A 27260-nucleotide genomic window follows, 5' to 3' on the forward strand; every position below is an offset into this window, starting at 1 on the left:
CAGTGCAAAATAACATCCTATTTTTTTAATCACCCATTAGCGGCTTTCTAAAGTTGATCTCTGAATCAGATCAGATCATAAAGAAACTGAGTAATTAGATAGCTTTTTAGAAACTCGTAGTTTACTTACTTTTACTCACTTACATTTTGGAACTATAAATTTTTCTTATGCTACGAGAAGTAACATGGATAAACTGTGCTTCTATTAAGAGCTGGTATCCACTCAAAAAAATGCTTTGAGTTGTATTTGGTTCTGATCTACAAAAGATATCATTTAACATTCCTGTCCAGCAGGAGAAGACTGTTGTCTATCATTTTTCTAATTAATAAAGGACTCCATAATTTATACATTATTGTGTCCAATTAATGTTATATAAGTAACAACTTAGACAAATATAATTCCAGAAAACATCATATATAACATAAAATGTTTTATGTACTTAAAATCTGACTGTTACCTTCTGGAGAGATCACTAAGAACATTTGAATTTAACACTGGTAAGTAATTCAGAAAAAAATTTCTGTATTGGGTAGTGCAAGGAGAACTTATGACTATTTCAAGAAGTTTCTTAAATGTGGCAAGATATAAGATTCTCTACAAGCCCAGGAGTGTAGCTCAGTGGTGCTGTGCCTGCCTAGCAAGCAAAAGGTCCTGAGTTCCATTCCCGGTACAAAAAAAAAAAGATTCGGTACAAAAGTAAATTTTAGAAGACCCATCCATTTATTCTTTATGACCCTAAAGTTACTAACATATAAATGTTATCTGTCTCCACCTTTGAGACCGTGAATGTTTTAAACACTTGATGTAACAGGATTCTTTTCTCTTATAATTAACCTATTATTTTAAGTTCAGTAGAATTAAAAATCTTGTTAGCTTTGTAATTTCCATTTCCACCCTTTTCAAACTATAGACACTGTATTAATTATAACTAATATGCTTCCTTCAATTGATTGTAAACCACTGGAAAAACAAAAAAAGCAAGAGTGCCTTTGGAGCTTCTTACAATAATTAGGAGATGATTCTGACATTTAGTGAAAGAGAGTCAAGATTGCTAACCAACCTGCCTTCTTTTATATAATAAAATATCATCCAGCCAAAAATGCAAAAAATCTACTTAAGAAACACTAGCCACAAAAAATCTAACAAGCAAATTACGATATATTCTAAAATATGAGCAGCCTTATTATTAGAGCAATTATCATTCAAACTTGACAACTTGACTATAAAATATTTATGGAAAAATGAAGGACCAAGGACACCAAACCCAATTTACCTTTCCAGGTATCTACTTATATGCAAACAACTGTAACTGAAACGATATACAAGAGAAATAAGAATAGACAATTCAATCCATAAAACAGAAGAAAAAGTCCAGAAACAAACACATGTACATATGGAAACACAATTTATGACAGCAATTATATAGCAGGTGTGGAAGGATGTATTATTCTCTAAATCACACTGGGACAATTGATCATCCATATGAAAAACCAAAATACAGCTGGACTTAGTGGTGTACTGGAGCTAGATCAAACCAATCAGTTGCTAAATATTCCAGAATTTCAAAAGTATATCGTTAAACTACTGGTAGCTGGAAATCAGCCACAGTGTGGGTATTTAAAGCATAGAAATCAGCGAAGGTTACACACCAGGGCTCTCCTACCCACTCCGAGCGAGTTTATCAGCACATCACTGATTGCATTTCTACCTTGTACCGTATACAAAAAAAAATCAGTTTTAAATGGATGAAAAATCTAAGCATGAAGAGCAAACTTTATGACATAGAAGAAAACATACAATGGAAAATATCTTTAAAATCATGAGACTGTAAAGTTCTCAACAACCAGCAAAGTGATGAAACTCAAGGGACAAATTTACTAAATATGACTACATAATGATAATTTTTAAAACCACACTGAGTTGTTGTTACAGGGTACCATTTAAGAAGTAAAAAAAATTTGATCAGACTGGGGGATAACTGCTACACATCTAAAAAGGATTCATATTCAAAAATATATCAAAGCCATCTACAAATCAATGAGGAAAAGATAGATAACCCAGGTGAAAAATTGGCAAAAAAACTAAAGGATATTCTGATAGCCAATAAACAAAAAAAAGATCTCAAGTAGTTATCAAGGAAACGCAAATCGATAGCATAGACATTTCAGTTTTCCCAAGTTATTTAAAATATGATAAACCCTAATCTTTGCAACTAGGTGGAGCAACTCATACGATGACAAAAACAGTGTATACTGGGGCACCAATTTGCACTGTACAGCCAGCAAATTGCAGATGTGTAGCACAGATTGTCAGCTGGTCCCTAACCTTCACTCACTATCATCATTTCTTCAGGAGGAGGAGAGGCAATGCAACTGGGAGCAAAACTATTTACACAGTGCTTTATTTCTTGAAGAAATGAAAAGTTCAAGGTTATGACAATATTCTCTTACCTTTGTGGTTCTAAAATATTTTTCATTTTAAACACGTTTAGTTTTGGGGTGATAAACACCAACACGTTCATTAAGCATATTTTAAGCACCCTGGTGAGTCATCTTATGGAAATGAAAACGTGGATCTGGAACTTTCTTGAGATTCTCTACCATGTACATCCCACTCCATAACTCACTTTGTAGATTCATAATGTACATAATTGTAGATTTCCTAAAAGGTCTTTCCAGGGCTTGTGATGAAACAAACTAGTGTATGAAGCCATGAAATTTTTTTTTCTTTTTGGTACCGGAGATCAAACTCAGGACCTTGTGCCTGCAAGGCAGGCGGTGGAACCACTGAGGTAAATCCCTGGCCTAAGCCATGATTTTTAAATTAATACATCACTCTATTATTGGATATGTATATAAGAAATAGTCTCGTTTAAGTTACTATAGGCCCGGTTAAGGAAAAGACATCTCTCTCGTATCATAGCTGCCACAGACAGGAGACACTCAGTGAAAATTATATGATATCTGGAATTCACCCATGAAAGTATTGAGTGTCTTGGAATCTTTAAACTTCTATGTTATGAATCACAAGATGATATCCTTCCCAAAAATATGAACCTAACAGGAAATCTTAGGGAAGCACCCTGGGAAAATGATCTGAGAAACGGAGGTAGCCTTTTGGGTGGAAGCTGTCTACTCGAGCTTGGCAAGTCACAGAAGTTAGTCTTCCTAGCAGAAAAGGTAAGGAAACTAGCCCGTGTTGACTACAGCACTCAGTGTGGGTTTTATCACTTGTCATGGCATCTAAACCTCACAGTTCTATGAGGTTGGTCTTCCCAACTCTACAAGAGATTCTGAGGAGTCAAGTATCTTTTAGTATTTTCACAATTTATACTGAAAATGTGGTTTAAAATGCAGAAGATGGAAGACAAGGTGCGTGCAGATGACATTAAAATCCAACTGAGAAGGTGCAAACTAAATGAATAGCTTCTTCCCACCTGGTAATTATTCCAGTACTAAAAATACTGGTTCCATATTCAGGACTGTTGTCCTTATACTGCCCTCTGTTTAACTTCTTCAGTCTTCCATAGTAATTTCTACGTAAATTAGTTTAAATTTTGTATCTCGTTCCTGGTTCTCAAGCTTGCATTTCCAAGTGAAAATGGGTGACATTTCAAAGACTTCAAGTTCAGGACGTCCAAAGGAAACTCATTATCATTAATCCAACCCCATTCCTTCCTCTTTCGTCCCGAGTTAAGGGCTGCATCTCATTATTAGTTATGGCAATGACTCTTTCAAGTTGGACTTATTTGTTTGTCACACTTTCCTCTCAGCGTATCTTCAAAGACCAATTATTATTCTCAATAGTCAGAGCTAGCACTTCCTAAGAACCCCCTCCCCTGAGGCCCGCCTGCCTCGGCTGCGAGTGGCACTCAGAGCACACGTCTGCTCTAAACCCTGCACTTGAGACCGTGTGGGCAACTCCCGAGGACAGCGGTGTTCGAGACAGAAGTCAGACGGGACTCAGGCAGCCAGATGAATATAAATATCCACACGAAACTCGACCCGGGCGGTGGGTCGGGGGGGGGGGGTTAGGCCGGTGTGCGCGGAAAGAGGGATGCAGAAGCGGGAAAAGCCGAAAGAAGCGGAGGGAACCGACGAGCTAGGCCGGAGCGCCCCAGGCCAGGAGGGGAGCTCGCTGCAAACACCCACAGGCGTCACCGCAGCGCTGCGTCCTGCTGCTGCTCAAACTCAACTAGTCGGTCATTTTTAATCTAGAAACTGCGACTAGCCGCAAATCATCCAGCATAGGAGACTGCAGAACAGCCCCGACTTGCACATGCGCGGCCAGGCGCGGGCTCCGGCCACACCCATGGCCCACGGCGGAAGTGACGCACACACGAGGCGCGGCCGGGCTCCGCACCGGAAGTGCCTCGCGGGCAGTAAATAATCCCTGGAAGGCGAGCAAGGAGCTGTCTCCATCTTGTCGGCACCTTCCCCGGCGACGCGGTGGCCATGGGGAGCGTGCTGGGGCTGTGCTCCATGGCGAGCTGGGTAAGGCGGCCCTGCTCGGCCTCGGGTGCCGGCGTGCGGGCCGGAGGAGGGCGACCCGAGCGGGAGCGGGCCTGGCTCTCCCCCCTGCAGGGAGTGCGGGGGACCCGGGTTCTTCCGGTTGTCCTGCGCACTTCGGTCTGTCGGGGCCTAACGGCGCGTGGAGGCCGGGGCACCCGGAGGGAGGGTGCGGAGAGCCCAGGCCCTGCGGGGCCGCCCGCTTCCGCCCCCGCCGACTGCGGCAGCGCGGCCCGGCCTCTGTTCCGCGCGGGCGGGGCTGTGCTGCGGCCTGGCCCTGCCCTGGTCTGGGGCTGCGGCCTGGCCCTGCCCTGGTCTGGGCCTGCCGGCTTAGGGCTCCCGGTGCTGCTCCGCGGAGGGTGCGCGCGCAGGGGTGGCGCTGGGGACCCCCAGGCGGGAGCGTGCTTGTCGGGCTTTGCTGCCATGGCTGTGCCCTGTGCCCTGGCTCTTTCTCGCTGGCGTTGAGAGGGAAGCCCGTTTGTGCGCCAATAATGTGTTAAATGCCCTGATTGAATTCGCTGACTTGTAGGTAAAGGAGGCAAATTTAATGAGATAAAAAGTGTTAGAAGCTAATAAATGGTTATCATAAGGTTGTTTTCCTCGATTTTTTGGTTTAAGGTGTTATGTAATTTAATTTGTAATGTCAGAATCTGACCCAGTTATTCAGTGGGTGTAGTGTAGTTTGTAGAGATTTAGAAGGACGGAAAACGTTTTAAGGATTTTTTGTATGTATGTGTTTTAAGTCAAAGGAAATAGCTTTAGAGAACACTAATGGGGAAAAATTGTATTCTCAGTAATACTCTTACACCTTAGATTGCTGCTTTTGTTGAGTAAAAGAATGTCCTTGATAAAACTGACACTGTCTTTTAGTTACTTTAATATCTAGATAATTGAACAGTTAGTAATCAGCAGTTTTCTTCCATGTGATAGGTGACCATCATTGGGCCCGCCACCGTGAGTGTCCCTGCTGCTGGCCTCTCCCGAGTGCCAGGCCCGAGTGGCTGCGCCCGATTTTCCTGTGCCTCTTCTGGGGGAGATCTGGGGCAAGCCTGTTGTCCAGCACCTTTAGGGTTTTCAGGGGCAAAGGGGAAGTGCTAGGTGGCCAAGGGGTTGCTCGTGGTTCTGGGTCATACTGGCTGATCTAAGAATCTAAAGTGTGTAATTTGAATTATTCTTTCTCTTTGTCTCTGTTTCTGAATTTTTCTTTTTTCTTTTTTTTTTTTTTGCCTTGCTATATAGAAATCCATCTTTTCTACGTGCACACAAAAGAAATAACTAAGGAATTGCTGAATGTGAGATAAGTGTTTCTTATCTTAGTCAGGAGACCGTACCTAAGGAGGTTACTGAAGACAACTCTCTAAGGAGGCGATACCAGAATAGAGCTTTTCAGCTGGGCGTGATTTTACCCTTGTCTCAACCCCTGGATGTTTAAGCAATGTCTGCAGAGTTTTCTTTGGCATCACTTGAGATGTATGGGGCCATTGGCATCTTAATAGGTGGAGACCAGGGTGCCATTAAATATTCTACATTGTACAAGGCAGCCTCCAGCCAGAAAGAATATTCATCTCAAAATACCCATAATGCCATGACTGAGAAATCTTGTTCTAACTTTAAGAAAAAAAGATGATGTAAAACATTGGAGGAAATTTAAAGGGACATTTTAGTTTTACATTCACTGATAGGAAAGGTGGGAACATATTCACCATTCTCCTGCATCCTAGCTCTCATCAATTACATAACAATTTATTCAAAATTCTACATAATAGAATAATTCTGTGTGACTTAGGAAGAACGGCACACCGCTCATCTTTTCACTTCTTGGAGGCAGTGTTTCTTTAAATAGGTATCTCAGTGTTTATAAATAACATGCATATAATCATTCTTGACTTGAGGGAGGCTTTTAGTTTGTTTGTTTTAGTTCTGCCTTCTGAGTATGAGAGAGGAAGGCTTAGCAGCTGTCTTTGATTTCAGCTGGTCCTCATCCCATACCACCACCAGAATCAAACATACACCCTCATTATACCCTCTTCCTTTTCCGAAGCATTTGTAGTTTTGGTTAAACATTGTTGTGACTATTTAAATGAGTTAATATGTCTACAACCATCCTATGCATATAAATAGTTTTTATTTTTTAATAACTGGGTAATGTGCTTTACAGTGTAGCCATGTAATATGTGGTAACTTTTCCCCTCATGCACAACTTTTGTGCACGTTGGCGTTACTGCTGCTTTATTATCTGTGTATTTAGTTAATCTAACCCAACTTCCCCAGCTCTGTATGTCTGTCTCCCAGTAAATTCAGATGCCTGTGGTACCTGATCTAGGTTGTGATGCTGTGTCAGCACCTCACATCCACAGGTGCTGCACCAATTAGGAATGAAAATGATTACCCTCCTTTGCATTTGTACTGAATAGAGACTTGTTATTCTCCAAGCAGTTCAGTTAACAGCTATTCGCATAGCACTTACATTGTATTAAGTCGTACCACACAGTTCCTATGCCATTGTATAGAATGGATTTTGGTATCAGCATGGTACCATCTGCCCATGGCGCTAAAGGGAGGCTGTGCTGATAGACACTGTTTTCATCTGGGATTTTGCTTTCACTCAGATGAGGGCGCGCCTTCCCTTTCCTGGGCTGAAACCATTTTTACTGCGTTGCTTGTTCTCTTTCTGGGTTTGCATTTAGGTTCTGGTGTAATGGACCTTGAGAAGACAGCATAGGAAATATCCTGGGTGTGGGTGTAAAATTCTAAATCCGAAGCCAGTTCCCTAGAGTTTGGAAGGCTTTGCTCCTTTGTAATCTCACTTGCAGTGTTGCTGAAATTGGTCATTGTGAAATCATTTAGACATCTTTTCTGTGTTGCCTTTTCTCCTTCTATCCACCAGTCAGTGGAATTTCTTCAGGTCCCCCACCACCACCACATGCGTTTTTTTCTGTTTTCTTTCTGTTACACAGATTATGTGCTCCCTGAACCAGAATTCTGGGGATTCTCCTTTCTTGTTGTCTGTGTCATTGAATTTTTGGACTACTGTCTGAGAAATGTCCCTTGCTGCAACATTTTTAATTACCAAAAGACCGAGAGTTATTTTGGGTTTTTCCAGGTATGGAGGATTGAACCCAGGGACTTTATACTGAGCTATATCCCTAGCCCTTTTTCCTAATTTTTAATTTGAAGTAAACAGGATCTTGCTGAGTTGTCTAGGCAAGGCTTGAATTTATGATCCTCCTACCTCAGCCTCTCCAGGTACAGTGGACCCTCAAGTTAGGACCGGCCTGACATATGAACAACTTGGGTTAAGTTAATGGAAGATTCGTCTGCCTCACGTTATCCATAGCGTGTATTTAGGTAAATATCCAGATCTCAGCTGTATTGACTTACAACCAACTTGAGTTACAACCAGCCCTTGGGAACCAATCAAGTTCATAAGTCAAGGGTCCACTGTATTGGGGTTACAGGCATACTATACCACGCTCAGTTCACCCTGAGGTTTTTTTTCTGTTTCATGCCATCTAGTGCCTATTTCCTGGAATTACTACTCTTATCTCTTAAGTATACTTATTGTCTTTATGCTTTCATTTCTTTGCATAGTTTGTTTCTTTTAAGATTTTTCCACCCAATTTCTTTTCTTGGTAGAGTTTTCTGTGGAATATTTAGGAATGAGACCCAGAAGCACGTGGTAGAACTTGTCAGCTGACTTCACAATGAAGTGGACTAGTGGTGCCATTTTGTTACAAAAGCTGATGCAAGTATTTAGGGCAGTTGATGTGTCCTGAGAACTCTTCCAGTTTCCTGCCAAGAAAGCTTTCCCATGGAACCAAGAATGGTGAGGTTCTCACTTTCACAGATAAAGTTGATTCAGTGTTTTGTTAGTATGGATCCCTGTTGTGGGCGTAACTTGATGTTTCTCTGTCAAGACCTCTGATCCTGTAGTTGGCTGATGCAGGCATTGAAATGAAATCCAGTAGTCATGACTGCTCTTTGAAAAGACCTTGAACCAGTGATCTTGCTTTCACCTAGGGAGGCACTAGGTCCTGCCATTTCCTTCTGTTTATTGGCTGATTCTGCTGAACACATTTCCTTGCTGCTTATCTGGCACCTTTGTTAGCTATAAAATTCAGCTTTCTTATTCTGTGAAGACAGTTAATCGTTTTCAATTTTGTACCTTCCAGTTCATTCTCCTGTTTTCTGATATTTTAATTTCATTCTTTTTCTTAGTTTGGTACGGGGATGGAACCTTGGGGCCTTGTGCTCGCAAGGCAGGCGGCGGAACCACTGAGCTCAGTCCCCAGCCCCATCATCCTTTTTTTTCTGAAATCCCTTTATCTTTTTATTGAGGTTCTCTCAAGAGATCATAGGGTAATGCATGGATTCGTTTTGCCACTTTTAGCCATATGCTTGTTAGGCTGTTTCTTGTGTGTTGCCCTTGTGTTTTATAACCCTAATTCCCACACCAGTGGTTCTGAAAGTGGGTTTGTTGGACCCAGTAACATCAGAACACCTGGAAGCGTAGTATAAACCTTGTTTGGGCCCCAGAAATGTTTTGATAAACCTTCCAGGTAATTCTGATGCTTCCTCAGTGCTCCTGCTCTACGCTTCAGTAAATTCAAAGCTTTCCACTCCTTACTTTACCGTGGCTTCTAGCTCATTTTTGAATTTTAATGTCATCTCCTAGTTGATCACATTTTGTCGTCTAGCAGATTTTCTAAAAAAGAATTTATCAGTACTGAAATCCCTGAGTCTTTGTATTTAAAAATAACTGTTGGGGCTGGGGATTTAGCTCAGTGGTTCCGCTGCCTGCCTTGCACAAGGGCAAGGTCCAGAGTTTGATCCCTGGTACCAAAAATATAAATAAATAAATAAATAAAACTGTTAAGAACTTGAGACATTTTGGACTGGTAAAAATGGTATGCTGTGCTCATTTTCTTCAGAACTTTGTAGTTATTTTTCCATTGCGTTCTGTCTTTGGCTTTTTATCCACCCTCTCCCAATGTACATGTGCAGGTGACTGGGTTTTTTTCCAGCTTGAATATTTTAGTTTTTATTTATCTTTGGTATTAAATAAGATATATATGAGTTTAAATGTTTTATTACTTTTTTCCTTTCTCAGAAATAATGTGTTTTTGTCTGCGTGTTTTTATCTGCACATTTACCTGTGGATGTCTGGTTTTTTTGGAAGGTAATTTTAAAAGTATCTCTTAACTTCCTGTTATGTTTGTTTTCTTCCATATTAGTTTTTCTGTGTTCATTTTGTTACTTTTTAGAGAAGCTATGATTTACATACAGAAACATTATTTTTGGTATATAGTTCGAGTTATGAGAATGCATGTAAGTCCTGTGCCCACTGTAGAACAGTCATCCTGAGAAATTCCACTGTCTCAGCTGGGGCCCGCTTTCTGGCCTTTGGGTTTTACCTTCCTGGAGTATGATAGAGGTGGAATCATGGAGCATGTGGCCTTTGAGTCTGGCATCTTTTACCTAACATAATTAGTTGACAATCTGTTTATGTTGCTGTGTCTATTAGTACTTTAAGTGTTATTGTTGAGCAGCATTCCATTGTGTGGTTTTTCCACGGCTTATCTGTCCACTTAATGTTTGAGGGGCATTTCCAGATTTTGGTGATTACAATTAAAATAGCTGTAAGCGTTCCCATCTGAAAGATTTTTGTATGACTCTTTAAGACCTGATACCTAGGGGTGGCATTGGCAGGTTACTATTTATGGTTAGTGTATGTTTGACTTAGAAAAAACTGATTTTTAAAATAGCTGTACCATTTTTTCATTCCTACCAGCAAAGTGTTAAGTTCTAGTTGCTGTGTGTTCTTGTCAGTAGTTGATACTACTGGGATTTTTTGGTTATTGTTGTGTTTTAATTTTAGCCATTATGCATTTAGTATTTTATGATCATAATATGAATTTCTCTAACAGCTACTCATACCAAGCAGTTTTTATTGTTTATTTTGCCATCCATAGCTTTGCCTATTTTTAATTGGTTCATTTTGTCTTCTTACTGAGTTATGAAAATTCCTTTTATATTCTGGAGTTAGATACCTGATCTGCAAATATTTTCTTCAGTCATTGGCTTACTTTTTCATTCTTTTCGTGGTGATGTTGATTTTTTTAAATTGTTGTTTTGGACAGCATCTCACTATATTCCAGGATGGCCTGAAATTCACTGGGTAGTTCAGGGTGGCGTCAAACATTCGATCCAACTACCTCAGCTTCCCAGAGAGCTGGGATTACAGGCTTGTACCACCACACCTGGCTGGTGTTGTAATTTTTATGAGGCAATGTTTATCTTTTTTTAAATTGTTTTTGTTTTTATATTATAACCAGGTCTGCCATTTTGCTTATACGACTGTTCTGATTACTGTAGCCGTCCTCAAACATGACAACAGCATGTTCCATCCACACATACCGCTTACCCTGTCTCCTCTGGCAGGATACACTTGACGCCTCGCTGCTCTCCCTTTTCCTTAGGAGGCTCTTGTGATGTTCACCGGTCTGCGGAGTTCTTTGGCCAGATAGATACATATTGTTCTTCCTCTGTTTTAATTGACCTTTTTTTTTTCTTTTGGTACCGGGGATGGAACTCGGGACCTTGCGCTTGCGAGGCAGGCGCCCGAACCACTGAGCTACATCCCCGGCCCTTAATTGATCTTTTATTAGTTCCAGTCCCAATCCTCTAAGAAAATTTCTCTGTGATATTTTCTGCTTGTTATTTTCTTTGTAAACTCTGAAACTATTTATGCCTGGCATATTTAGGATGGAGTAAAACAACCATTGGCCAGTGTTTTGTGTTGCAAGTGACATCACTATAGTTGCTGCATAACATGTTGACAACATCTACTCCACCTTTCGTTTTGTTGTCAGTTGTGACCATTTCTGGCTTCATTTGTGTTGAAGATTCACTATCAATCTTTTTTTTGGTTTGGTTCTTTGAGACAGGGTCTGGCTATGTACTCCAGGCTATCCTTGATCTCATACCACGTATCACCAGCTGACCTTGAACTCACAGGATCCTTCTGCCTCAGCCAGGGCTCCCCAGCTCTCCCCCAGTATTGGGTTTACAGGCATGCACCACTACACCTCACTTCACTATCAATCTTATCATTGTGGTGTAACTGACAGAGGGGAGATAAAAGTAACTCCCAACCTGCTAGATGTCAGATACTCCGAGTTCATGTTGCCCAGTCAAAGAATTAATTCTAAGGAACAATGGAGGTTAAGAGTAGGAAAATTTATTGGGGAATAGGAATGGGGAATAGAGAAAGCTTCTGAGAGACAGGAGGGGTCTGGAATGGGTTGCCAGGGAGCCCACTTTGCTGAGGAAGTTTTATAGAGCAAAGTCATGAGAGGTGGGTACAATGTGTGTCAAATTATAATTAACCAATACAAGTACAGGCACTTAGCTAATATTGATCCAATAGTATTATTGTAGGCTGCTAAGTTGATTAGAAATATTGCAGGCAGGCAGGCAGGCAGGCTCCTCAAAGGTGATACAGAGGCAACTGTGGCTGGAGGCACATTCACTGAAGGCCAGGTTTCCAGAAAAAGAGAAAAGAGTGCCTCCATTGTACCTCCCTTAGGGATGTACAGCAGCGATTGATATTCTAAATAGGCATCAGTCACCTTGGGAGGGGACCAAAACCTCCCTAGTCCTTTCCTTCCCTGGAAATCCTTGTTCTCTCCATTAAAGTTTGCTGTGTGACTTGCTTCCCCCATTGAATGAATTTGAACCCCATTTAATGAATATTACCTAAGTAACTCTACTTGTTGTACTCCTATTGGTTGACCATAGCTTTGTCCCGCCTTATACCCACCTTGTGATTTCCCATTGGATCAACATTACCTAAGGGACTACTTTTAATCTTATTAGTTGACTGTAGTTTTGTCTTACCTTGAACCTGCCTTACCTGGCTTTGCTCAATAAAACAGCCTTGAGAGTCTGGGTTGGTGGACAACCCACTTTTCGGGTCCCCTTCTGTCTCTCTTAGAAGCTACCTTAGTAAATTCTTCCTACTCTTAACCTCCATTGTTCCTAGAATTCAATTTTTGATTTTAGAAAACACAAACTTGGCATTTCGGATATCTTAGCAGTTTGGGAGTTACAATATTTCCCTTATATTATTTGGAAGTCCATATATCTTATGCCCTGTATCAGTAGCAAAGGCAGATGGATGACATCAGTAACCTTGGTCGATAATCTGTAGTCTTAGGGGTTTTTTTTAGCTACTGGGGATTGAACTCAGGTCCTTGCACTTGTGCAGCAGGCACCAAAACCACCGAGCTAAATCCCCGTCCCTGTAGTCTTAGTTTTCTTTAGTTTTAGTAATCTTAGTCTTAGTGGATGGAGATGACTCACCCCTAATGAGATGATGGTTTTTGATGTGTCCTCATCTTCTGCGCTGACTTCCACATGGGCCTACCCCTGTCTGACTGCCTATTTCTGCCTAACTTTGTTTATAACGTTGACGGTATCAAAATTACTTTGTTTCTCTTCTCCATAATATAGTCCACACTAGCCTAGAACTCACTGTGTCACATAGGCTGACCTCAGAACTCAGGATCCTCCTGTCTTATCCTCCTGAGGTCTGGAATTAGGTGTGCACCACCACGCCAGACCTCACTCACTGTCTTATCATCATGGTGTAATGTTGACAGTATCAGTACTACTTTTTTTCACCATGTAAGAAGCAAATGTTATGACTTTCTCAAATCCAAAGATAGTGCTATACATTTCTTTATTATGAATTTGCAACATTTTTTCCAGGAATCTCCACTTTGCACTTGGGAATAGTTCCTGTGCTGGTCTCCTGGTGGATTTTCGTGTTTGTTTTTTTTTTACCAGTGTAACATCAGTGGGTAACTCATGAACCAATTGTCCAGTGTGACATTTGGGTTACTTTTTGAAATAGATGCAGCAAGTCTGTTCACAAGGTCAGACAGTTTATTACTGCACAATAAAGACCTGGTGGCTAAGTTCCAGGATAAATTTCTAAATTCAATAAAATGTCTTCGCATCTACCAGGGCATATATTGTTATACTGTATTTAAGAGGTTTATTTGGCATATAATGTCAAAAGGTTCAACTATGAAATGATGCAGGTTGTCACTTGTCATGTATTTAGACAGTGTTTTAAATTGCTTGACAGTTCTAAAGCTTTTAAAAAATGAGCAAATAGCAGCCAAATTGTTGGATTTTTCTTTTTTTCCTTTCTTGACAGGTCTTTTTGTTATCATAGTTTAGGCAATTTTGAAAGAAACCAAATCTCTTGAGTGTCATTATTCTAAAAACTCAACTCCACATCTGTCACTTTTCCTTAAATCTTTTAGATTCTGATTAGCACCATTAGAATGATACAGTCTTGCTATGAAAGCTTTTAGTTCAGATAGTGAGATGTCATGATAAATATATTTTTGAGTTACTATTGATGCATATGGAATGTTTTGCTTGTATTTCATTATTACTGTATCTCAAGACATCTTGTACCCTATGGTCCATTACAATTTCTAACATTGGAGTGTTGGCATTCCTTCCAGTAGGTTTTCCCCTGGCAAGAACCTAATAATGTTTTCTGACCTAGTTATCATGGTAGATCATTTGGGTATTCATGACCATTTTGTAGCATTTTGACTAGTCAAATATTTATTTACATTACTGTTTTCTCATAGAATCAAGGTCTTCATTCTGTACTTCTGTGTCATATCTTGCTAACTTCTTTGGCTCACATGATCCAAGTCATGATTGGTAGCTGAGTCACTTGATGACTCACTGTCAACCTCCTCCCAAAGTTGTAAAAGTGGGTTTTCATGCAACATTGCACTGAATTGGGCTAATTAATTCTACAAGAAAATCAAAAGAAAAAATATAATGAAAAATTATAAATAAAAAGGTATCTACGCACATACTGGGGTAAAATTCACCCATTTACCCTTTGACACATGTGCACACTCCTTGCCATTCGTCGTACCAAGTGGTGAACACAAAGATGGCTTCCTCTGTTCCCCCAGCACAGCTACTGAGATGCCCAGCCGGCTTCTGTCATGCTAAAGTACATATTTTCTTTAGGAAAATATGGTTGGGGTGTTTTTTACCCACCGTAATGCCCTTTGGGGAGTAACTGATTATAGTATTATTTGATGTCATTTTCATAATATTTTGGTTGGGCTTTGTCAAACTTGAATCTGTGAACTCAAAAGTTTTCATTAAATTTAGGGAAATTTTGACAATTACCTCCTCAGAAGGATTCATTTCTTTTGTCCTTAGATTAAGCTGATGATTGATTAATGTTTTTTATTTTGGATCATTTCTGTTGTCATGCCTTCAGATTCATTAATGTATTCTGCTGACTCAGTATTATGGGGTTGAGTTTTTCATCTATTAAAGTTGGAGATGGTTCTTTTAGTTTATTTTCTCTATCTCTCCTTGACATACTCTAGTTTTCCTCTAAACATGTGAAGTGGGTTAGTATTACAAGTACTTGTTTGTGAATGAACTATTACCTGAGTCATTTCCAGGTTGGTTTGAGCTCAGTACTTCTCTCTAAGCCTTGTATGCTCTTGCTTTTTCTCATGCCTACTAATGTTTCATTAAATGTCAGCTATAAATTTTACTTTGGTGAGGGGTGGATATACTTACATATTTAAGACATATTCTTAGTTCTTGTTCTTGGACATAAGTGAGTTACTTGATGAGAATTTGATATTTTTGATGCTTGTTTTTAGGTTTTTAAAAGTAAAACGGGTAGAGCTTCATTCAGTCTTACAGCTCCTTTCCCGCAGTGCTGTTTTGGCACTGTTCCATGGGTTATAGTAGCTTGCTGTTCTGGGTGGTGGAATTCCCACATACCAGCTACCTAGGCCCCTTGAGTAATTTGTTCAAACGCGTGGGCTAAGTGCTTGGGTAGCATTTGCTGTTCAAGTAGCTTTGTCCTCTCCGATATTCTGCCTGAGAAACCCGAATTGCTTCATTTCCTGAGTCCCAAATCTGTGGCTTCCAGTCAGGTGGTCTGCTGGGCTATGCCTGTACTAAAGAGGAGCCCCTCGAAGAGCTCCTTTGCCTGTCAGAAATACTACTGTTTCATTTATTTTTCTCAGTTGTTAAAGCAGGAGGTAAGTCTGGTCACTACCACTTCATCTTAGGTAATTATTCTAAGCCATTCTCCCTGTCAGTAATTTTATTTTCAGTTGTGTCTTTTTGTTCTCTGATAACTTTATTCTACATATTTTCCCTTTCTCCTTTTTTTCCTTAGCCTTGTAATCCCCCTTTCTGTTCTCTCTTTTCGTTTTTGAGGTCTTTTTCTTTTGTTAGCTTTTTGTTACTTTTCTGTAGCTTAAATAAAGCACTAGTAGGAGCTTTTTCTTACTGAGTTATTTTTATTGTAAATGTCTTCCTTTTTTGTCCTAGGGGAGCTTTTTTGACCTTTGCTAAAGTTGTTTGCATAGCTGTTGTGACATTTATTTCCGTCTTACTGGAGTTTAATGTAAAGTGCCTCTGTTCTAACTTTATCTGTGCCATAGTGTGTCTGTCTTTCACAGTTCCGCCTTTGTGACATTGGAGGCTCTGTAGATCCACAGCTGTAGCTGTGATTGGAATACCCTTGCTCCTCCAGCTTCCTGAAGTCTAGCAGTGTGGGAAAGTTCAGCTCTTAGGAAAATGTGCAGCCTTTGCCTTTCTGAGATAACTCACTGTTAGATCCCTGTCCCAGTGTTCACCTCTCCTAGACGGGAGCACACCCCGTTCCCTAGTTTAGAGCCAGAGGATGCCAGCCTGTTTTTCACTTACCTTTTGTAACTGACTGAAGTTGTCATTTTCATTGTTTCCACCACAGCTAAAGTCAGCAGAGGAAAAAGCTTATCAGTTCACTATTTTTCCCTCTCTAGGAATTGGAAATGCCTGGGATTTTGTGTACTTTTACTGTTATGATATCTGGGGGCTAAGAGGCAAGGCTGGAGATGAGCTCAACAGTTGTGCTATCATAACTTTTCCAGTTCTTAGCTAAACTTTGGTTGTCGCTGGTTATTACTCTCCCTTTGTTGTGTGGTGTAGTTTTATTCATTCTGTTCACTATAGAGGACAGGTGTTTTTCTGTTTGACTTTTCAGTATCTTACCCATCAGTTACTAAGTAGATAGTTTATATGAAACCGTATATTGTGTCCTTGGTAATTATTTTGGCTTTTTGCCTTCCTTTTCTGAGCAAGTAGAGTGTAAATTGTCATGTGTCATCCTCCACTGCGCTGACGGGAGCCCTGTCCTTCCAGATCCCGTGCCTCTGTGGCAGCGCTCCCTGCCTGCTGTGCCGATGCTGCCCCAGTGGGAACAACTCCACAGTGACCAGGCTGATCTACGCACTCTTCCTGCTTGTCGGGGTGTGTGTGGCTTGTGTCATGCTGATACCAGGAATGGAAGAGCAGCTGAATAAGGTTAGTCTTTTTTTTGGATTCATTGATTACCTGACACGAGAATATACAGAAGGCTTTGTAAACTTAGGAAGGACACAGGCTGTTAGGTAGCTTGGTAGGTACTGTGATGGTGGTACAGAAAGTCAGCTGTGGTGATAGGAGGAAAGAAACAGGTGACAGAATCTCAGTGTCATGGAAAGAGGGACTTCTTCTCCCTAAAGAAAGGACATTCTGAAAATGCGTAGAACTTTTATACATAATTGAAAATTAGGAAACATAATGATTACAGGTTTTTGAGCAGAGTATCTGTGCTTTAGGAAGACTGATCTGGTAGTTAAGGAAGGATAGGACTCAAATGACTATGGAGGCTGTTGGAGTGATGAAAACAAGGAGAGTATAGAATGCCTGAATTAGATTTTATAGGTGTAGAATTAACTGTTTGGCTGGCATTTAAATATGAGTGGTATCATATAGTAACAACCAGAATCTGACCCTAGAAAACTGGAAGGACAGTGTTGCTGTTAACCAAGAAAGAGAAAAGTTTTTTTAAAAATTTTTTTTCAGTGAGTTAGGTTGTGAAAAGAGACAGGGAAATGTATAATAATTTCAGTTTCTGATAGTGAGTTGGATACTGTATTGCATACAAGTATATATATATGTCTTAGTTCAGGCCGATGTGACAAGAATACCATAGACTTTGTAGCTTAAACAATAGAAATTTTTCTCATGGTTCTGAGGGCTGGAAGTCTAAGGTCAGGATGCCAGCATGGTTGAGTTCCAGTGAAGGTCTTCTGTTTTGCAGATGGACGTCTTGTTGTATTCTCACCTACTAGAGAAGAGCAAGAAAGCTCTCGACTGTCTTTCCTGATTAAGGGCACTGTTCATGAGGGCACAGTCCTCATGATCTAATTACCTGCTCAGAGGGCCCATTTCATAATCCCATTCCAGGAGAGTTAGGGTTTCAACACAGGAATTTTTGATGCAGGTACACATGTAGTCCATGTATAACTCAGGAGAAATCGGACCTAGATCCTGACTTGGGGTTGGAGCTTTCCCTTGCTGGGACAAAATCCCTGACATACACAACGTAAAGGAGAAAAGGCTTACTTTGGCTCGGGATTTCCACTGGCTTCGAGGCAGACACATCATGGTGGAGGAAAGGTGCTCTCTCCACCCATGGCAGCCAGAAGCAGGGAGCAGGAGGAGAGCTGTGGAGGAGCGGGCAGGGGCGCCCCCCACCAAGCCTGACACCCAGAGGTGTTCTTACTGATCCTGTGGGTATCTCCTCTCGAACCAGTTATGTTGGCAGCTGGGTTGAACCACCACAGGGATAGAGATGAAAGGTGAAGCCATGGTGTCGCATGCTGAAGAGAGCCATTCCTAGTGAGCAGTGCTGGGACTTTGCCAAAAGCTCCTTAAGGGAGTTGGTAGTAAAGGGCACCTCCGCGGGAGCAGTGAGACAACCAGAAGCATTTGCAGGCTTCAGGAAGAATTGCCGGGGTGACAAGACAGTGTCTGGGGGGAAGATTAAGGAAGGTGATGACAAAGAAGTCATCTTTGCACTGACAGCTAGTACACAGCTAGCATACTGAAAAGGTCGATGTTCTCAGCGTGCAGGGCTGGGAGTGGGAAGAAAGAATTCATGCTCATGCATAGGAATAGTATGTGTGGTTCTGAACAGTTCATTTAAAAATTCCTTTTCTCACACTGATTACAAGGTGGCTTTATTTTTTTCATTTGTGAAGTTCTGAAGATCAAACCCCAAGCCTCATACATATTAGGCAAGCTCTCACTCCTGGACCCCAGCCCCAGCCTCTTTGTTTGACTTCTGAAAAGGTCATTTGTCTTTTTCAAGATTCTGAATTAAAATATAGAACTACTGTTTCACTTATTGTTAAGTCAGATCCATTTGTGATCATCACGAGAGACCACAGCTCAAAATGAATTGAAGTTGCATTGCCTTCGAAAAGCAAACTACTGATCTCTGGTTCCCTGGAAACATGCCAGGTACTCTGCTCTTTAAGCCCATGTGGAGTTTTTTCTCGTGTATGCAACTTGCTTTTCTAGATCCCTGGATTCTGTGAGAATGAGAAAGGTGTTGTTCCCTGCAGTATCCTGGTCGGCTACAAAGCTGTGTATCGCCTGTGCTTTGGCTTGGCCATGTTCTACCTTCTCCTCTCTCTGCTCATGATCAAGGTGAAGAGCAGCAGCGACCCTAGAGCTGCCGTGCACAATGGGTGAGTATGAGTGAGCGAGTAAACCGTTCGGTCTGCGTGGCCTCTTAGCAGTTCTGAATCCAGTGAAGAAACTTTTAAGGAAAGTAAACAGCATTTTCAGAATTTTGCCTGTTTATGAATAAGGTAATAAGATTCTCCTGTTTCAGCTAGAGAACGTCAAACTTCCGACGGCAGATGGTAGCTTTGGTCATTAATTGGACAATCAGTCTGATTTGCAGTGTCTAATTATTTGCCTCTTACCAATGGCTCTGTACCCCCGTGGCTGTGGCGAGACGAGAGGAGCTCTTCCTCTTCTCGGGTGGCTGGACTGGCCCAATAGAACCTGAGTTTCCTGGACCTGAAATGTAGCCGTGATGGAAAGCTCACTCCTGAGCAGTGTGTGGGGTTTCCAGCGCTCGTTCTGGAAGCGTCAGTGTGCAGCTGTCCGTCTCCCTTAATATAAAGCACCACATACGGCACTTGGAATGTTTGGGGTTTTATCTTTTTATTTTTTCCCCCCCAAACTAAATTTTTAAAAAATACCTGTTCTTGCTTTTCTGGTAGCGTGTGCTACACCAAAGATAGGAGGAAAAACAAATGGGATATTAATATTAATAATGAAAAATGGTTATGTGGGAGATTTATTTTCAGTCTTTTAGTCTTTGGTTTTAAATTCTCTTTGGGATGGTGGCATGTATCATGTATTTAGTAAAACTATTCATTGTTCAGTGCATGTTACACCTCTACTTAATAGGTAAAATAAAACTAAAATCAAACCAGTATGCATTAGTGACAAAAACAACTTTCTTAAAACTCTCTTAGAAGTGGTCTATAGGATACTCTTCTGATTTTGAGGGGACCCTAAGAAAGAACAGTTACTTAAAATGTAGCTATTCTTCAAGGTGCTCTTAAAAATTTTTATGTATAATATTATTTGTTGGATGAATGTTTATTAATAAAAATTGCATTTGTTTTAGATTTTGGTTCTTTAAATTTGCTGCAGCACTTGCAATTATTATTGGGGCATTCTTCATTCCAGAAGGAACATTTACAACAGGTAAGAAATTTTTATGTTTAATTGTGTGATACTGATGTTTTATAAAGGAAACTGATCATTACCTGGAACTGGAACTTTATTTTTGTTTTGTTTTGCTTTTTCTTTTGTCTCCCATTACAAACCAAGGCATTTATATCAAATGTTATTTTTCCCTTGTGCTTACTGAAAAGTGTGTGTGTGAAAAGTGAGTAACAGGGCCAGGGATACAGCTCAGTGGAGCTGCGCCTGCCTGGCAAGCGCAAGGTCCTGAGCTCGACTCCCAGTACCAGAAAAGAAAAGAGAGTAATAAAAATGACGGGTCCATGTCGTGTCCGCCCTCCCTTCCAGTGTGGTTCTACGTGGGCATGGCCGGGGCCTTCTGCTTCATCCTCATCCAGCTGGTCCTGCTGATTGACTTCGCGCATTCATGGAATGAGTCGTGGGTGGAGAAGATGGAGGGGGGGAACTCGAGGTGCTGGTATGCAGGTGAGCCCTGGCTGCAGAGAGCAGCCCCGTGTCCCGTCCCGGGGAGGGCGGTACGGGAGCCACGTAGGGCTGTCGTGGTCTGATTTCCTGCCAGGAAGTTTTCCATTGGTCAATGGCACCGTATCTGTCTTACTGTGTCTGCAAATTGTTAAAGATCTTTTGACAAACTGATTGGAAACCAGGAAAGAGTAAAAAAACTAGAGTGGCTAAAGAGAGTGTTTGAAGGCCTGTTTCTGAAAGCTTGTGCATTTTATAGCATAATTTTAGGGAAACTAGGGAAGAAGACTGCTAGAAATAAATATATAACGGTACAATTAATGCAGACAGAGGAGGTGCAGGATAAATATTTGGGAACATTTGATGTCATTAAGTGATTCCTTTGTGTGCCTCAGTAACACCTCACAGAACCCCTGTGGTAGTGTCATTAATGTTAGTTTCTGCTAATGAACGTATGTCCTGTGTTATACTCAGAAGCACAGATCAAAATTCAGATCCTGTCAGGGCCAAATAGGTAACAGAAGTGAGGGAAGAGGCCCAGGGGATTTAGCTCAGTGGGACTGCACCTGCCTTGCAAGGGCATGGTCCCAAGTCGGATCCCCAGTACCAAAAAAAAAAAAAAGAAGTAGTAGTGAGGGAAGGGACTGAAGTTCTAGTGATCTCAGTCAGTTCTGGTACAGATGGGGACGGTGCCAATCGGAGAGTGTGTACTTATTACTCAGGGAGACTAACTCACTGTGTTTTCCTTCAGAAGAAGCTATGAATTTGCATTTTCATGTAAAGCAATCTGGATTTCAGCTGACAACAAAATAACTGAAACGAAGTATAAGCCACATCTCTTGACTCTTCAGCCTGACATTTTTCTCAAAACTAGTTTGTGATGATTGGTTTCAGTGGTTAGAGTAAAACCAGCTTGATGCTCTCAGAAATAAGCTTTAGGGGCCGGGGATTTAGCTCAGTGGTTTCGCCGCCTGCTGCGCTAGCGCAAGGACCCGAGTTTGATCCCTGGTACAAAAAAAAGAAATAAGCTTTAGTCGTTTCCAAACTTTACTTACATATCCTCATATAAGAACTTCATTTTTAATTTGTAATAAAAGTTTACAACTTGATTTTTTTCAAAAAAGTCAACAAACTGCAAGCACCTGTTAATAAAGGTCTTAAATAATTGTCAAAAGGAAAAGTCTTGATATAAGGCTTGCTGTCTGTTTCATTCTCTGCTGTATCCCCAGGCTTGGAGTGTCATAGGCATTCGATAAATAGTTGGAGAAGCCTGTCAGTGAGGCAGACATACAGAAATACTTCACACCACACACATAGCAGCACAGGGCTCCACATGTTATGCGTGTTGAAGTTTATGTAGAAGAATCTCAGCTTGTCCTAGTAAATAACAAACTTCCCCTGGCGTAATATGTATTTTTGTAAGATTTCATTTGGTGAGGAAAAACATTGTTTTGTGGACTTGTTTCTTAACACCTTTCCTTACTTACAGTTGAATGGTTATGGTTCTTTAAAAACCTCAAGTGATGCCTAATATTACAAGAATGTGATTTGTAAACTCTAAGATAAATGTTCCTACTAATAAAAGTCATGTAGCATGTCACTACCTTAATGCCTTGAAATTATGTTGTAGTGAGCTCTGTGTAACGTACCATAGAATTCTTCAGTGAAAAAATTCAGAATTAACTTTCCCCTGCTTTTGTAGCCTGTGTAATGCTGTTAGTTACTTAAATTATATTTTTGGATAAAATGACAGGTTGTTTTTAAAACAAGTTACATGCCTAATATCTAGTATTTGTGATAAAATCTAATTGTTTTTTTCACAGCCTTGTTATCAGCCACAGCTCTGAATTACCTGCTGTCTTTAGTTGCCATCGTCCTGTTCTTTGTCTACTACACTCATCCGGCCAGTTGCCCAGAAAATAAGGCGTTCATCAGTGTCAACATGCTCCTCTGCATCGGTGCTTCTGTGATGTCTATACTGCCCAGAATCCAGGTACACTGTGCATAGCTTGCTCGGTTTTCATAAATCTTGAATGATGTCAGACTACTTACTGTTGCTTAATATTTTGCTTACAGGAGTCACAACCAAGATCTGGTTTGTTACAGTCTTCAGTAATTACAGTCTACACGATGTATCTGACATGGTCTGCAATGACCAATGAGCCAGGTAGGTTTCAAGTCCTCGGTGTTTCGTTTTATCCAGAGGTAGTCATTTGGGGGGATTAAGCTACCTAAAAGGCTTCTGTGTTTTTTCACTTAGTTTCTTACTTATTGAACAAAAATTATAAGGAGGTTATTAAAAATCATCTGAAAATTATAAGAGATATACCTGAATACACTTTTCAGTGTCGGTAACTTTCATACATAGGAAGAAATAACATCTCTTAAAATTATTTTGATTCTAGTATACTGTGATTTTTCCATTAAATTACTCTTTTTGTCTAACTACTTTGTAATTAATTGCATTATAGGTTAGTTGTTTTGGATTCCATGGGAATAGAAGCCAGTACAGTGTATGTTATTTGAAGAAAGAGAAGTTAGTATTTTTAAGGGAAAACAGTGTTCTCTTATTAGTAATTTGCTTTAGAGATTAGCCTTATCTAATTTTTCTTAGTAAAGTGGAAATTGACAGATCTGGCTTTGTAGGAAGAATACACATGACATTTTTGGGAATACTTTACCAGTCCTTTAATTCTTGCAAAAGAGCAAAGAGATCGAGTAAGTATTAATAGTTGTTAGGCCTTCATGGTCATTTCCACAAAGCATTTGCTATTGGTTTTGTGTGTACGCTTTCTGTTTATAACACTGCACTTTGACAAACTAATAAACTTCATGACATCTGTATTATGTCACAATGTAGGGTACAAAAGCCAGTGCATTATGACTTACAACATCTTAATTTTATTTCTGACTCTTCTAAAATTTTCCTATGTTCTTGCATAAGGTTGAAAATTTAGTGATTTAGTTTTTCTCCACATTTCTATGTTAGCATTATAAAAAAGATCTCCTTATTAATAGATAAAAATTATTCTTAAGTGTTTTGTTTTTATACTTTTGCCTTTTCCAGAAAAAACTTTTGAATTTCCAGCAGTATGAGTTACAGAGAATGCTGTGCCTTAAAAAATGGCATTTTTTGTTACTCTTATATTGTAATTTGGCTTTCAACTTATTTTACAGAAACGAATTGCAACCCAAGTCTTCTGAGCATAATTGGCTTCAACACCACGAGCACCAGCCCAAAGGAAGGGCAGTCTGTCCAGTGGTGGCACGCACAAGGGATCATAGGACTCATCCTCTTTCTGTTGTGCGTCTTTTATTCAAGGTACGGTAACCTGCGAACAGAAAGTGTTCCACGGGAGGGAGCCCAGCTGTCGACTCGGGCATAATTTCTTTTCAATATATTTCTGTTTCTGATCCCTGTCACGCAGCATCCGCACCTCGAACAACAGTCAGGTTAACAAGCTGACTCTGACAAGCGATGAGTCAACGCTGATAGAAGATGGGGGAGCCAGGAGCGATGGGTCCCTAGAGGACAGCGACAGTGCTCACCGGGCTGTGGACAATGAGCGGGATGGCGTCACCTACAGCTACTCCTTCTTCCACTTCATGCTCTTCCTGGCGTCACTGTACATCATGATGACGCTGACCAACTGGTACAGGTGCTTGTGCTGTGTGGCGCTCTGGGCAGGTGGGCTCTGGGGCTTCTCGTGATTGTCCTAAGATGCGGTGCGGTGCTTCCCAGCCTGAGGGCTGCACTGCTCCCAGCTCAGCTGAGTGAACTGTGAAGCTAGGGGAGAAGTGGAGACTTCTTGCCTTACCAAAAACACTATCATGGGGACAGGTAAGCTTAAGAGATAAATGGAAAACCATAAAACCAAGATTTCTTTACAGAAATGCATGTTGATAGTTGCTCTTACAGATGTACTTTTTTCTGGGAATATGAAAGCAATTTATAGTTCTTTTTTAAAACTGATTTTATCTAAAGATTATAAAACAATTCTGTTTAAGACTCGAATTGTACAGTTTAGGCAGTGTGATTTTAAATAATTTTAAATGTGTGATGCTCTTGAATGGTATGTGAAATTACTTTCATTACCAGCAAGAGAAAAATTATTCTTTGCTGAATTTTTTTGAGAGCAGCCTTGACTATTACTGAAAACAACATAGTGTTTAAAATTCCTACACTATCTCATATTAAGCTATAAGAATCCAGATAGTTCTCAGTAATTCAGAGCTTTGGCTGTCAGATAATAATGGTGGTGAAAGGTAAGATGGGATCAAAAAGATTTAACACAGAAATCTGCCAGGTTTCCTCGGCACTGTTGGTCCTGAGGAGCCGAGGGAGTGGTAATTGGGTTGGGTTCTCAGGCACGCTGTGAACAGTACCCCTTGCTCGTTCCCAGGGCACACTCCGTCTCTCTCGGTAGTGGACAGAAAATGCAGAGGCCTGGGTCCTTCACTCTGGTAGAGGGAGGGAGTCGCTGGTGTTTACCTTCACCCATTACCAGACCTGTGGGAGGTAGGCAGCAGGTTACATGCTGAGCAGGGTATTGCGTGACAGTGACAGACTGGCTTGCACTGACTGCCCTCTCCCCGCGGCCCTTCGTGTCTTCCCGTGCACCTCAGGTACGAGCCTTCGCGGGAGATGAAGAGCCAGTGGACAGCCGTGTGGGTGAAAATCTCCTCCAGCTGGATCGGCCTCGTGCTGTACGTGTGGACCCTGGTGGCGCCGCTCGTTCTCACAAATCGTGACTTTGACTGACGGGGCTTCAGTTGTACTTTGGTCATTGCTCATTGGAAATTAGCAGTATTCCCAAGTTTTGTAAACTTGTATGTATGCGCTTCCCGTGTAACTTCTCCAGTGTCGTTCTGGCATGAATTAGATTTTACTGCCTGCCATTGTATTCGTTGTTTTCTTGCCAGGTGCATTAATTGTGTGCAGTCTGAGCCCGCGGAGAGCGTGATTGTGGTGGTGGGTCAGAAGGGACACGGGCGGGCGTGGCCTCTGCTCCGTACACGTGACGTTAGAAGTAAATTCACAGTGAAAACATCTGCCTGGTAGTTTGATTTTAAATCTGTTAGACTATGAACTGTTAGCATTTTTAAAAGTAAATGTACAGCTGCCTTTTGAAATATCTGATGTATTGCCTTATGGAAGACTGCACGGAAATTAACATGGTTTTGCTGAAATTACATGAACAGGTCACATAAGTAATTGTCTGGGAAATGCAAGTTACTCACATTTTCTCAGGACTTCCCTTAGTGTCAAGGTAGGGTGCTCACATAGGTAGAGTGCTCAGTGGCCAGCATGTGGGGGGTGAAGTTTGGGTGCAGAGCCTTCTAAGACAGGCAGATTGTTGAGTGGGTATGAGACTGACTGTCCAGCAAGATTGTGGCCTGCCTTGGGTAGACCCAGTGACTCACCAGCCAAACAAACATGCTAACCCACGCCGCGAGTGTAGGTGTAGTGGAGATATCAGGACTTCTGAAGGATTCAGACCAGGTTTTTAAAAGGATAATCATAGGTTAAAAAAGAGGTTGTTAAAACTTACTCTGCAAGTTAGCTTTGAAAGTCAAAAAGTGGTAAAATTTTGACAGGGAGGGACAAAACTAAAACACTAGGCTTCCGTAGGTGCTTAAATAAAATTTAGTGCAGTTCTTTCATTTACAAATGAAGAAACTAAAGCACAGGCTTAAGTGGCTAATTAGTGGCAAAGCTAGGAAATTCTTAAGTCTACCAGAACTAGCATTAATCTCTGACATTAAGAAATAATTTCTACTCTAAATAACATGCAGTTAGGAGTGGATACTTCATGTGACATGTCTTGCTGCTGTCCAGCCTGCCTTCTGGCTGTGTGCTGAGGTTGGGAGAGTGCTGGCCTGGTGTGGAACACCCTGCTTAGGAGTACTTACTACACAGGTCAACAGGTGTTTAAATGCTTTTGTATTTACTGCCATGTAATTGAAATACATACGTGATCATAATCTTTCAACCTAGAAATCAAGCAGTATAAAAGTTAATTTAGATATAGAAACTTAGTTATTTGTATGTGTAATTAGTGCCTGATGAAGCCTTTAAAAATTTACATTTGCTTCTTTAAACATATTTATTACTATGTGGAATACAACAGTTCACTTTAATTCCCCAACCTTACTCTGTGTATTATGTTTCACAATTTTGAATGGTTGTGTTCTCTTAATAAATGAATTCAGAAAAGTGCATAGCGTGTTGATTCTTCACCAATTCAGATTTACTTGGCTGTAATACTCCTTTTTCCCTTTGCGAAAGGGTACCTGGCTCTGGAGAGTAACTGGATTTTTTGCCTCTGATGACTGAACTGTCTTCAGAGCACCTCGGGTTGTCTACGTGCATCCTAAACTTGGATCTGTGTTCTCACCTGAGGAGCCTTCAGCCCGGTGTGGAGAATGGAAGGCCTTCCCACAAGGCCTCATATCCTTGTTCCCACCATCTCCCGGGTGGGCCACCATGAAGAGTAACCCTTTCGCCCATGGAGCTTTAGGGAACATTAAACATCCAAACTCTGGACATGGTGGTCAGCACAGTGGGAGGTGAGGCAGCGGGATGGCATGTTCAGGCCAGCCACGTCAGTA

At 41.0% G+C, this 27260-nt stretch overlaps 1 protein-coding gene and 1 long non-coding RNA gene across 4 annotated transcripts; both read left to right on the top strand.

Moving 5' to 3' along the window:
* The first annotated feature begins 3876 nt into the window (after window positions 1-3876).
* Window positions 3877-26868, top strand: Serinc1 (serine incorporator 1). Of its 2 annotated transcripts, none has more exons than XM_004860151.3 (10): window positions 3877-4493; window positions 16773-16934; window positions 18981-19150; window positions 20107-20186; window positions 20514-20651; window positions 22472-22641; window positions 22725-22815; window positions 23826-23970; window positions 24077-24307; window positions 25275-26868. In XM_004860151.3, the coding sequence occupies exons 1-10, from the start codon at window positions 4455-4457 to the stop codon at window positions 25408-25410; spliced, it is 1362 nt and encodes a 453-aa protein (XP_004860208.2). In that variant the 5' UTR covers window positions 3877-4454; the 3' UTR covers window positions 25411-26868. The 2 variants fall into 2 exon arrangements, with proteins under 2 accessions (XP_004860208.2, XP_004860209.2); XM_004860152.3 differs by having other exon boundaries at window positions 4330-4493; window positions 24077-24301.
* LOC110344954 (uncharacterized) lies at window positions 7464-8334 on the top strand. 2 transcript variants are annotated; one of them, XR_002387950.2, is made up of 3 exons: window positions 7464-7611; window positions 7746-7856; window positions 8145-8334. It is a non-coding gene; the product is annotated as an uncharacterized LOC110344954 (long non-coding RNA). The 2 variants fall into 2 exon arrangements; XR_015442572.1 differs by lacking the exon at window positions 7464-7611 and having other exon boundaries at window positions 7690-7856.
* Window positions 26869-27260: the final 392 nt, after the last annotated feature.

Source organism: Heterocephalus glaber, unplaced genomic scaffold (genome assembly GCF_053883595.1).
Source record: "Heterocephalus glaber isolate CG9 unplaced genomic scaffold, H.glaber_assembly_v1.0 deba00001550, whole genome shotgun sequence".
NCBI lineage: Eukaryota > Metazoa > Chordata > Mammalia > Rodentia > Bathyergidae > Heterocephalus > Heterocephalus glaber.

Coding starts and splice junctions, on each gene's coding strand:
- Serinc1 (XM_004860151.3), top strand. CDS start 4,455: ATGGGGAGCGTGCTGGGGCTGTGCTCCATGGCGAGCTGG. Junction 20,187..20,513: donor AGAAGGAACATTTACAACAG/GTAAGAAATTTT, acceptor CCTCCCTTCCAG/TGTGGTTCTACGTGGGCATG. Junction 20,652..22,471: donor CTCGAGGTGCTGGTATGCAG/GTGAGCCCTGGC, acceptor TTTTTTTCACAG/CCTTGTTATCAGCCACAGCT.